General features: G+C 39.0%; 1 protein-coding gene across 5 annotated transcripts in view; it reads right to left on the bottom strand.

Moving 5' to 3' along the window:
* The window catches only part of ARHGEF12 (Rho guanine nucleotide exchange factor 12), a 154,032-nt gene that overhangs the window by 25,984 nt on the left and 114,897 nt on the right, over nucleotides 1–13,151 (bottom strand). For all 5 annotated transcript variants that reach the window (XM_055273488.2, XM_055273487.2, XM_055273490.2 and 2 more), the window contains 6 exons: nucleotides 11,399–11,611; nucleotides 5,905–6,037; nucleotides 5,409–5,444; nucleotides 4,925–5,079; nucleotides 3,840–3,986; nucleotides 2,408–2,493 (listed from right to left, as the gene is read on the bottom strand). In XM_055273488.2, coding sequence (XP_055129463.1) covers nucleotides 2,408–2,493; nucleotides 3,840–3,986; nucleotides 4,925–5,079; nucleotides 5,409–5,444; nucleotides 5,905–6,037; nucleotides 11,399–11,611 — 770 coding nt within the window. The remainder of the gene's footprint in view (nucleotides 1–2,407; nucleotides 2,494–3,839; nucleotides 3,987–4,924; nucleotides 5,080–5,408; nucleotides 5,445–5,904; nucleotides 6,038–11,398; nucleotides 11,612–13,151) is intronic.

Here is a 13,151-nt window from a genome sequence, read left to right as displayed (position 1 = left end):
ACCAAATACCATAGCTTGGCCTAGCCGACCTTAAATGTGCTGAAAACACTTGCATTAGCCTACAGCTGGGCAAAATCATCTAGCAGTACAGTACACTGTAGAGTGGTTGTTTACCCTGTGATCACATGGCTGATCAGGAGCTGTGGCTCACCGCTGCTGCCCAGCATCGAGAGTAACATACCACATATTGCCAAGCTCCGGAAAAGATTAAAATTCAAAATTCAAAGTATGGTTTCTACTGAATGTGTATTACTTTCCCACCACTGTAAAGTAAAAAAACTGCCAAAGTTGGAACCATAGTAAGTCAAGGATTGTCTGTCTATGTAAAGTGATCTTAAGGAAACAATACTGGGAAAATACTTTCCAAAATGATTTTATTTAAACAGCAAGAGTAAAATCTAAAGCCCTATTTATGATTTTTGCTTTTATGATTTCTGGCCAATGCCTTCTTCTAAATTAATGCTTTGTATGCGACAGTTACAAAGCACCATTCTGCTTTTCCTCAACTTTTTACAGGTACAGGCATACCTCATATTTTTATTGTACTTTGCAGATACTGCATTTTTTACAAATTGAAGGTTTGTGGCAACCCTCAGCAAGTCTGTTGGTGCCATTTTTCCAAAACCATGTGCTCATGTCATGTCTCTGTGCCACATTTTGGTAGTTCTCACAATAGTTTAAGCTTTTTCATTTTACTCTATCTGTTATGGTGATCTGTGATCAGTGATCTTTGATGTTACTATTTATTGTTTTGGGGCACCATGAACTACACCCACATATGATGGCAAACCTAATGGAAAAATGTTGTGTGTGTTCTGACCGCCCCACCAACTGACCATTCCCCAACTCTCTTCCCTTTCCTTGGGCCTCCTTATTCTGAGACACAACAATATTGAATTTAGGCCAATTATCAACGCTGCAATGGTCTTTGGGGGTTTAAGCGACGAGTCGCACATCTCTCACTTGAAATTAAAAGCTAGAAATGATTAAGTTTAGTAAGGAAGGCACGTCAAAAGTTGAGATTTGGCTCTATATGCCAAATGGCCAACTTGTGAACACAAAGAAAAAATTCTTGAAGGAAATAAAAGTGCTACTCCAATGAGCAAATGAACAAGAGGAAAGTGAAACAGCCTATTGCTGGCATGGAGGAAGTTTGAATGGTCTGTATAAAGAAGATGAAATCAGCCACAATATTCCCTTAAGCCAAAGCCTAATACAAAGCAAGCCCCTAATTCTCTTCAATTCTATGAAGGCTGAGAGGTAAGGAAGCTGCAGAAGAAGAGTTTGAAGGTAGCAGGGGTAAATGGATGAGATTTAAGAAAAGAAGTCACCTCCATAAAAATAAAAGTACAAAGTGATGCGGCAAGTGCTGACATAGCAGTAGAAGCTACAGTAAGTTATGCAGAAGACGTACCTGAGATAATTGATTACAGTGGCTACACTAAACAACAGATTTTCAATGTAGATGAAATAGCCTTCTATTAGAAGAAGATGCCATCTAGAACTTTCATAGCTAGAGAGGAGAAATCAATGTCTGACTTCAACATGTCAAAAGAAAGGCCAGCTCTCTTGTTAGGGGCTAATGACTTTAAGTTGAAGCCAATGATTATTTACCATTCTGAAATTCCTGGGACCCTTAAGAATAATGCTAAATCTACTCTGTCTGTGCTCTATAAATGAAACAACAAAGCCTAGATGACAGCACCTCTGTTAAGACCTACTGCTCAGAAAAAAAAAAAGGTACTTTTAAAATATTACTGCCCATTGACAATGCACATGGTCACTTAAAGACTTCTGATGGAGATGTACAAGGAGATTAATGTTGTTTTCAGGCCTGCTAACACAATATCCATCCTGTAGCTCATGGACCAAGGAGTAATTTTGACTTTCAAGTCTTATTATTTAAGAAATATATTTCATAAGGTGATAGCTGCCATAATAGTGATTCCTCTGATGGGTCTGGACAAAGCAAACTGAGTACCTTCTGAAAAGGATTCAATATTCTAGATGCCATTAAGAACATTCACGATTCACAGGAGGAGATCAAAACATCAATATTAACAGGAGTTTGGAAGAAGTTGATTCCAACCCTCGTAGGTGACTTCGAGGGGTTCAAGACTTCAGTGGAAGAGGTAACTGCAAAAAAACTAGGATTACAGTGGAGCCTGAAGGTGTGACTGAATCACTGCAATCCCATGGTATGACTTAATGGATAAGGGTCTGCTTCTTACAGATGAGCAAAAAAAGTGTTTTCTTGAAATGGAATCTACTGCTTGACCTTTCTCAGCTTTACATTAACTTTGCAAAATGGGTGAGTATGCATATTTGGAAAGGTTAGTTACTCAACCTTGAATCTGACCATCAAGTGTCCATAAAAATATTAAAAAGAAACAGAAAATTTCCTTACCCATGTCAGCAAATCTTCCCCAATCTGATCGATAACAGAGGTCTCATTTCTCTTTCGAACAGCCTTCATTTGTTCATTCAATCCAACTAAAGATAAAAAGACAGAAAAACGTTAGTAACACATTCAGTGTAGACAGAATTACTGGTAGTACAGAGTAGCTAATTTTTTCTTTTATAAAGAGGATTTTCACAGTAGTATAGCTGCTTCTTATCTCCTCAAATATAAATCTGGACATAGTGCTTATACATCTAGATATTATAAGCTCTATCTGAAAAACAGGTGCTAAACAAAAAACATTTTTGGAAACTAGCACATTACATACACAGTGGTTGCATCAAATATTCATTTAACCTCAAGACTCCATCTATAATCATGCTCAAAAAGAACTTGAATGTAAACAGTACAAGTAATTCTGTTCACTGATCCTCTCAAAATGTGTAAGAGTGCAGGCAATGGATGTAATCAAGCCTGAACTTGTCAATGCATGCCTGTGAAACCCAAGATTATCCACAAAGGAATAAAAGGCATCAATTTGGTTAGCAGATGTTTATAGGTAGTGATGACATGAAAAAGAAAGATAAAAAAATTAAGGGTCATAGAGAAACAGTGACCTATAAATGAAAGGAACATCATATTACTGTCCACAAAAGTCCAAGATGACTTCAACCAATAAAATGTCAACAAGGTAGAATTTTTATATACTTATTCAAGTGTTCCAAGCAACAAAACAATAAAACAATTCCTGAGGCCAGGCGCAGTGGCTCATGCCTATAATCCCAGCACTTCGGAGGCCGAGGCGGGCAGGTGGATCACTTGAGGTCAGGAGTTTGAGACCAGCCTGGCCAACATGGTGAAACCTGTCTCTATGAAAAATACAAAAATTAGCTGGGTGTGGTGGTGCACACCTATAATCCCAGCTACTCAGGTGGCTGAGGTGGGAGGATCCCCTGAACCCAGGGGGCAGAGGTTGCAGTGAGCCAAGATTGCGCCACTGCACTCCAGTCTGGGCAACAGAGTGAGACTCCATCTCAAAAAAATAAAAACAATTCCTGAAAATTACCGAACCATGCGATTATATACCATAAACTACTATTTACAAAACACATTTATACATATATTATTATACTGGAGATATATATTTAAAGAGCTACATATACTATAATAGAAAATTTTCAATGGTGAATTTGACTATTCATGTTTTTCACCTTAGGCAATGACTTTAGACTGGAAGCCCTATGTTGACACACTGTATATGAAAGATTGATTGTGAGGAAAAGGATCTAGTCGAAGTTCCAATCATTCCTTTATTTATGTTACATTCTCACATATAATCTCAGGAATACTAACGTGGGTACATTTACAAAATTTTATACTCACAATCTTTTCTCTATTGGAAATGTTAGGGGCAAAGATCAGAGCTAATTTCTCTTACTGTGAAGTTGAAGAATATCTTCCAAGTTTGAAAAAATTTTCCGTAGCTCTGAGGGTGACAGAATTCCTTCTCTGGACACTCGCTGATAGAATACTTGATCAAGAACCTTCAGTGTTCGAACATGAGCTCTTTCAGTGTAGAACAATTCTGAGCAGGAAAAACATAAGAAATGTTGCCTTACTTAGAACAATTCCATGGGATCAGTCATAGTCTTTAGCTGGAGTGAAGTAGCAAATGAATTATATAATAAATTATTTATCATTTAGAAAGGATGAAATATCTCTGAAGTCATTCTGATTCCAAGAAATTCTCCTACATACTAGCTCTGAGAGTTGAATACTGACAAATAAAAAATATCATTCAAAAGTATTTTTTTAGTGTATTCCCAAACACATCCATCTGTTTATAATAATACCCACCTATCACAACTACATCATTAAGAAAACTGTAAGCCCCAACATCATATAGCCTTTAACTTGAGCCCTCTTAAGAAATAATAGTGCTTTTAGTTATCTAATTTGCCTATAAACACTCATTTCTGGGGTCAGGCTTATAATTTCATTATGTTTCAGTATTGTCAGAGACAAAATATTTATTCATATCACATGCTAAGGATAGTAAAGGGTACAGCATCCATGCCACACATTTCTCACATACATGCTACGGTAAATAAAGAACACTGCACTTCAATACAGAAAGACCAGGAACTAAATTTTTTTCCTTATACGTTATTAGCTGTATGATCTTAATGAATTCAATCTCCCTGGGCCTTACCTTCCTAATTTAAAATCTATGCATAAAAATAACTTAGTTGTTACAACGACTTTTCAACTTTAAGATCTATAATGCTATGAATCTTAAATATCTTTAAGGCTTAACACGTTTTCCTTTTAAATTATCAATAAGAATCACAGAAGCATTTGCATTTTCTTGAGTTCAAAGATTATCTGTCCAGTTTAATTTCCTCTTTGTTTAAAACCAAAGGCTAGGAGAAACTTTGAAGCAAACTCCAAGGCTGAGAGACTTAATTTACTCTGACAAAACTCAGTATTTGTAAGCAACAACAACGAATTGATTACACTCACCATTAATCACTTCCTGTCTTTTGATCTCACAAGGTTTTAGTCCCAATAACACTTCTCGACTAACAAGCTGCTGCCAGTTGGGTGGATCTGTCTCTAAGTCATTTTCAAATTGTTCATCCTCACTTTGACTTTCTCCAAAAGCTACACTGTCAAACCTGTGAAGAAAAAAGAGTGAATTCAATTTGAAGACTTCAGGTGGACAACGAGAAACAGCACAAATCTTTATATTACAATAAATTCTAATCAGATTCCTGAATCTGACTTAGCACAGAGACTGACATTTCATCCTCTCCTACAAATGGCTGTTTTATACATACTTCAAAATACAGCTTTTGAATGACCGGTGTTTCTTAAGAGCTTTCTTTTATACGACATAACAGATTGCTATACAGGGCTTCTTTTCCTTTAAAATGGAACTTTAGAGGAAAAAAGGTTACATTTCTTAAAATGCGCCTTTATTGAAAGCTGCTTAAGATTTACTTACTTTCGAAAGGGCTTTGGTGTCCCATGTTCAGTCACCCTAAAACAATGGAGAGTAAAGAGTAACATGAAAACAAAATGGTGATAAATACATTTATACCAAAGATACTCAAAGCTAGGTTAAACTCCAACAGCTTCGTAAATAATTCTTTGGGATATTGTAATAATTTAATATAAAATAAATTGAAGAAAATTTGAGTACCCTTCTAAATTTCAGTAACAAGTTCTCAAATGGTGTTTTAGTTTTTATGCACCCAACTTATTTATTTATTTTATTTTTTACACTTTGAAGTGGGGGCTCGCTATGTTGCCCGGGCTGGTCTCAAACTCCTGAGTTTAAGTGATTGATTCTCCTGCCTCAGCCTCCCAAGTAGCTGGCATTATAGGTACATACCACCATGCCAGGCTTAAGTGCTAGAATGCTACTAAGTATAGGAATAGGATATAATGTAAAAACTTTAAGTAATGCCCTAAGCTTCTCTAAGATATCACTGAATTACCTTTCTACTTCACATTCCTCCTCCTGCACTTGGTCTAATGGAGGGGCTGGGAAATCAAAGACAGTATTGAGAGTACGAGGTGTGCCATCTAAGGTGTCTCCAGGTGCTGGCATTTCTCCAACTTGCTTTGATCCTGTAGACAAAAGTCAGACATTTGAAGAGTGTTAACACTTCATAAAGTCACTGGTCACCAAAAAAAATTAGTTCCCAGAAGAGCTTCAGCCTAATCCATAGCTACATTCTTATTTAAACAACTGCAGGTTCACTAGAACTAAAAATTTAATATACAAAATTATGGCATCTCAGGCTCATGTGATCCTCCCATCTCAGCCTTCCAAGTAGCTGGGCCTACAGTTGTGTGCCACCACACACACCTGGCTCATTTTTAAATTTTTTGTAGAGATGGGGTTTTGCTACTTTGCCCAGGCTAGTCTTGAATTCCTGGGCTCAAGCAATCCTTTCGCCTTGGCCACCCAAAGTGCTAGGATTATAGGTGTAAGCCACCATGACTGGTCAGAAAAATAATTTTTAAAATTGCTTCTTAAAAATTAACATAAGAAATAGCAAGGACTCACACAGTGCAGAAGAGTATATGATGAGGAACAACATTTTGCCATCTTATCCTTTTCTACCCCCAGTATCAATCCTTTTTCATGTTTTCAAATGTGAGTTACTATAGTGATCCAACTACAAATAACTTCTTTCTTTTTCATGATTTATTATCTTTAGTTAATATCTATTTCTTTCCCCTCTGAGGATTTTGTTGACTTACACTTTCCACCTTCACTTTCCTCCCATTTCTTCCCAATGTTTAATAGTTTCATCATTACTACTAGCTGGGTTATTAGTTACTACCTAAATTTAAATGACATGTCTATGTTTTTGTTCTATCAAAAAGTTAGTATCTCAACTCTCTTCTATGTCAGGTTAGGTATTCAGTGTCCACATCCTCCCTCTAATTGTATTTCCTTCCTTCTACCTTTCATTTCTTTCAACTACATTTTTACTTGCATCATTAAAAGAATTTTTTACATTTATATTCTAATCTGCAGCCATAATGAACTATTCCATGCTTTGCCTGGTAGGGTTATTCTAAAAGTCTGAAAACCAAGAAAGAGTGCTTATGACATATATATACTGTCATCTACTACATACACGTATACATCATTCCTGCCAGATTAAGAAGTATACTAGTTAGGATTATATATTTTTTCCTACTGGTCCAATGATGCAATCCATGGGCCACTTCAAACAGAATATTTATTAAAGTCTTTCTTACACACCATCAATTGCTAAAAATCATGCCACTTTTTATTTTGCTTCATGTTTAAATCATGACTTATTTTCCTGAACAATTCTGTTTTTCTTAACATTTCTAAATGCTTTTTATTGTGTCAAAGTTATATAATTTTATCAAGTCTCAAACTGTTTCCTCTGCTGCTTCATACTATCCACTGCCTAAGATCCCCATTTTCTTATCTGTGATGTTCTTGTCTTGTCCAATCTGGAGCAGTGGCTCTCTTGGCCTGTGACGCAACCATCATTTTAGAACTGCCCTTTGCCATTTTCCTGGGTGTTTCCAGTGTTTCCTGGATCCCAGGACATTTTATTTCTCAATTTTTCCTCTCATGTTGGTAGAATGTATATCCTCAAATGATTTTAAAGGGAAAGGTACATTCCAGTTAAACTGTGGACCTGGTGTATCTGAAAATGTCTTTATTCATTCTTCATATTTGATGAATATCTTGGATGGATACAGGATTCTAAGTTCAAAACCATTTTCCTTCAGAAAGTTGAAGGCATGGCTCTTTTGTATTTCAGCACCCAGTGTTATGATGAGGAATGTGATGCAGTATAATCCCCATTTTTTTTTCTCTGAAAGCTTATCCCTGGTGCACTACAATTTCAAAGGACATGTTAGGAATGGATTTTTAAAAAAGCATTCACTATAGATGGTTCTCAGCGAGCCCTTTCCACCTGAAGATGGGTATTCTTTTTCAACTCTGGGAAACTTTCTCCTGTTGTTTAACCATCTCTTTTCCATGTCCTCAGCTGACTTTTTGTGAAAGAGACAGATGTTGGCTCTCTGTAGTGGTTCTCTATATAATTCTTTTCTCTCAAATTTCTATCCTTTCATATTTCTGATGTGCACTCTAAAATATTTCCTTGACTTTAATTTTAGGGACTTCTTTTTTTTCCTTTAAACACTGATAGTTGTGGTGGTCTGAAAATATACCCACACATTTTTTGATATTCCTCCCCTCAGGGGTGGAGCCTAATTCCTCCCTCCCTGAGTACGGGCTAGATTTAGTGACTTGTTTCTAACTTGCAGAAGTGACAGAGTGCACCTACAGAGACTAAGTCAGAAAAGACACTGGGGCTTTCTTTTCGCTCTTTTTTGGGATACTCAGGAAAAGCCAGCTACCATTTCATGGAACACTCAAGTATCTCTATGGAAAAGTCCATGTGGCAAGGAGCCAAGGCCATGAGTGAGGAGCTAAGGCCTCCTGCAACAGCCACCTGAGTGGGCATAGAAATGGGTTCCCCAGCCCCAGTTAAGCTTTCTGATGACTGGCTAATATCTTGACTGCAACTTTATGACAGACTCCAACCCAGACCCACCCAGCTAAGCTGCTCTGGAGTTCTTCATCCACCAAAAAGTCGAGGTAAATTTTTTTTGTGTTAAGCCATTATGTTTTGGGGTAATTTATCACACAGAAATTGATACTACAACAGATGTCACTGTGTTTAATAGTTGTATTAAAAATCTTTTGTCTCTGAATGCTCCCTACTCTTGCTTTATAGAGATAATAACTTCTTTAATGTCCCCAAGTATACTACCTAATTTAGAAGTATTTTCTTAAGTTCTTGTCTATTATCAAAATATCTTCTTCTTGTAGGGGAAGTTTTTCTGTTTAGCTGTATTGTCTCTTTATGTCACTGTCTGATATGTTTGGCATTATATATTATCGTATGTCTTGACTCTGACAAGGGTGAGTAATGATGTTCGTGTTTAATGATGAAAGTGAGTAGCTGACTTGGCTTTCTTTTGCTGCTATATAGTAATAGGTCTGTTTCAGTTGAGAGCTGAGCACGGTGAGTCACCAGCATGCCTAGTGGCAGGCTTTGGGCTCCCAAATGTCAGAACTCCAAGCCATTAATACTGTGGAGGGACTTAACTCTCCCTACACAATTCACTCAATTATTTTAAAAAACAGCACTGCTTTTTCTTCTAGTCTACAAGTGACAGAGACTGCTCATACTCTGTAATTCAGGGATTAGAAGCTGCTGATATAACTATTTTGATTATAGACCTGTAATTAGTTCATCATTTTTGCTCTTTTTCTTATTCCTGCACTGCATGACATATGCTAACTCTGAGCCCAAAGTCTCTCCAGGGTTCCAATGAGCAGACTGGGTTCTATCTTGGACTGTTTAAACAAATTATGGGCTCTGGCTTCCTTTATGGTTTTATCTCATGGTTCTCTGTTGCTGTTTTTCTTGAGATAGGGTCTCATTCTGTCATCCAGCCTGCATTAACGGTGGCACGAACATGGCTCACTGCAGCCTTGTCTTCCTAGGATCAGGTGATCATCCCACCTCAGCCTCTTGATTAGCTAGGACTACAGGCACATGCCATATGACTGGCTGACTTTTTCATTTTTTGTAGAGACAGTCTTGTCACATTGCCTTGGCTGGTCCTGAATTTCTAGGCTCAAGCAATCCTCCTGCCTCAGCCTCCCAAAGTTCTGGGATTACAGGAGTAAGCCACCATGCCCAGCTTCTTTACGTTTTATCCAACAAATCACTCTTGTCTGCTTTCAATCTCCCAAGTATTTGTTAAAATCTCTTATTTCCTGATAACATAATCCTTTCCTCTACTTTCTCTGTATGGTTTCTGTTCATCCACCACCTACCATGTTTTTATTTTAATGAGTCACAGAAGCCATGAAATATCAATGCATATACTCAATCTAACATCTTCAGAGTTCCATATTTGACAAAATCCCCAGAATTTTCTCCAAATGTCACCCGTACTTCTTTGCCTTATGTAGAAACCTGCCTATCCCCGGGGGCTTACCTCTTCTGCTACAGCCCTCTGAGACAGAAACTGGTATTTCTGTCTTATATTGTGTATGTCAGGGTGAAGATGAGATGAATGGCCTTCTTGTTCCTCAATATGATTTTTGGACCATTATCTTGTCGTGTTTTTTTTTTTTTTGAGATGGAGTCTCGCTCTGTTGCCCAGGCTGGAGTGCATTGGCATGATCTTGGCTCACTGCAACCTCCACCTCCTGGATTCAAGTGATTCTCCTGCCTCAGCCTCCCGAGGAGCTAGGATTACGGGTGCATGTCACCACGCCTGGCTAATTTTTGTATTTTTAGTAGAGACGGGGTTTCACCATGTTGGCCAGGCTGCTCTCCAACTCCTGATCTCAGGTGATCCACCTGCCTCAGCCTCCCGAAGTGCTGAGATTACAGGCATGAGCCACCGCACCCGGCCTTGTCTTCTTGTATAATCTCTTGCTCCACTGAGGCTCTCATGCTCTGGATATTATCACATTCTCTTCTTCCTCACAACAATCATCTAGCAATGCTAAACCTTTGGCTGGTGGCTCACAGTTTTCCTCTCCATGATAGAAATCACACTTGGTGACCTCACAAGCCATGAATATTAAGCTATTCAAACTCCTGGCTCCTTGGTTCCTTGCCGTCTTCATCCCTAGTAGCCTCCTCTATGGCACCTCAGGGACCACTCCCAGAGCCTCATTCTTGATCATGTCACTACCAGAAATTGAACCACCTCCCAAACAAGGATGAAGACATGGTAATAAGCTCCTTGCCCAATTACCTACAATGATTCCTTCATATCTTTCTTTACTCTTCAAATTCCCTTGCTCTTCTCACGGAACTCTCACTCTCACTAAACAGTCTTACCCTTTACATACACTCTGCATCTCATCTCTTCTCTCCTCACAACTCTGTTCTACTACATATGTACTGTCTCCTACATATTCTACCTTTTCTTTCAGCTGGCTTCCTATTAACATTGAAAAATAAAACCTCTAGTTAATCTCAGATTTTTAAAAAGTCTTCTTTAGATACCCACATCTGCCTCTAACTACTGACCAGTTCCCTCAATACTCCCTTTACCTTCCCTTGACTGGACTTGGCACAATTTGCATTCTTTATATTTGTGACTATCACTCTCAAGAGAGTAAGCTGCATGAGGCAAGCATCTGTGTATAATTATTGCATGTTAACATCTGGGACAAAGCTAATGCCTGACAGAGAGCTTAATAAATATTTCTGGACAAATGAGAACTTAAATTATCATTCAGCATAGATTTCTTATTGGTTGTAGCATATTAAAATGTTAAAATTAAATTAAACTGGGATTTAGTCTTGATTAACTTGCCATTCTATTTTTCAGTTGGTATGTTTGTTTTAAAATCTTGATGCTTAGTTAAGCTGAACCACAGCAATAGCTCACCTGTATCATTCTCTTTCCCTCCTTCCTGGGAAAAAGAGGCCCCTGAAGCTATAGAAGACATGGAATTGGCAGGCAGGTATCCAGCGTCTGTTCCTTCATTTGCTAACCCACTCTGGCGCAATTTGGCAGAGTCCTGAGGTTCAGGACTCACAGATGAGGGTGTGGATAAGTGCTTAGGGTGGCGCGCCTTCTGTAGTTCCATGGCTCTGCCAACTGAACAGAAAATGATGGTTAATAATCTGTATTGCGGCCGGGTGCGGTGGCTCAAGCCTATAATCCCAACACTTTGGGAGGCCGACATGGGCGAACCACGAGGTCAGGAGATCGAGACCATCCTGGCTAATATGGTGAAACCCCGTCTCTATTAAAAATACAAAAATTAGCCAGGCGTGGTGGCACGTGCCTGTAATCCCAGCTACTCAGAAGGCTGAGGCAGCAGAATCGCTTCAACCCAGGAGGTGGACGTTGCAATGAGCCGAAATTGCGCCACTGCACTCCAGCCTGGGTGACAGAGCGAGACTCCGTCTCAAAAATAAATAAATAATCTGTATTGCAAATTAGCTAAAAGCAAAAAAGGACAATGTAAAAGAATCTGGTAAAATGTGTGAAACATGGTAGACCCTAAAAATATATATTTAAGTGGATTGTTACGCAGAGAAACACAGACAGACAGACAGATGAAGGAAGGAAGAAGAGAAGAGAGAAACGGAGAGGAAGGTAGAGGAAAGATGAGATGGAGGAGGGATGAGACAGGATGATGAAAGTGAGGAAGAGGAGGATGTAGGGAAAGAAGAAGGGTCATGAGAAAAGAAGGACAGCAATGGTGGACAGAGGGAGGAGGAACACTGAGAGACATGCAGCTGTGTTCATTTGTAAGAATGAAGATGAAGTCTTTATTTTTGTGAGTTCTTAGTAAGCTCCCACCCCAGTTCTCCCCCAACACTCACACCTTCATCATCATAATGTGCCTCAAAGACCATCCAGACCAATCCCCATCCTGCTAATTATCCTTATTCACAAAGTCACCAAAAGAAGCCAAAGACTCCCACTCAGCTGTTCAATATCCAGAGCATTCTACACCCTCACACAGCTTTTTATACCCTAATCTCTTAATTCCTCAAATTCTTCTTTTGTATACCTTGGAACTCACGGTTAGCATCTGTGAAATCCTCCATTTCTTTAACTTCCTCTGAAAATTTCACACCTTCTCAATGTTTCTCAACAAGAGGCACTAATGGCATTTGAGGGAGAACTCCTCATTGTGTGGGACATTCACTATCACAATCCTACTCCCACCACTCTACCACGCCAGTATCTTTTTTTTTTGGAGATAGTGTTTCACTCTGTCACCCAGGCTGGAGTTTAGTGGCGAGGTGATGGCTCACAGCAGCCTGGACTCCGCAGACTAAAGCAGTACTACCTCAGCCTCCCAGGTAGCTTGGGCTACACATATGCACCATGATACACAGCTAATTTTGGCTGTTCTTGTTGTAGGGGCAGGGTCTCAGTATGTAGCTCAGGCTGGTCTTGAACTCCCAGGCTCAAGTGATCCTCCCGCCTTGGCCTCGCAGTGTTGGAATTACAATCAAGAGCCACTGCACCTGGCTTCAGTATTTTCAAATGTGGTATTGCCTGAGACAAGAACCATCACATGACCTCTCCCCATGGTACCACCATCCCTATTTCTCCTGCAGCCATCTCAAGTGAGCTGATCTCTTTTTATTGGGCCTGGGGCAGAAGGGAAATCAGAAAA

Source organism: Symphalangus syndactylus, chromosome 3 (assembly GCF_028878055.3).
Source record: "Symphalangus syndactylus isolate Jambi chromosome 3, NHGRI_mSymSyn1-v2.1_pri, whole genome shotgun sequence".
NCBI lineage: Eukaryota > Metazoa > Chordata > Mammalia > Primates > Hylobatidae > Symphalangus > Symphalangus syndactylus.
The sequence above is the reverse complement of the archived record's forward strand: the minus strand, read 5'-3'. Positions and strand labels throughout refer to the sequence as shown.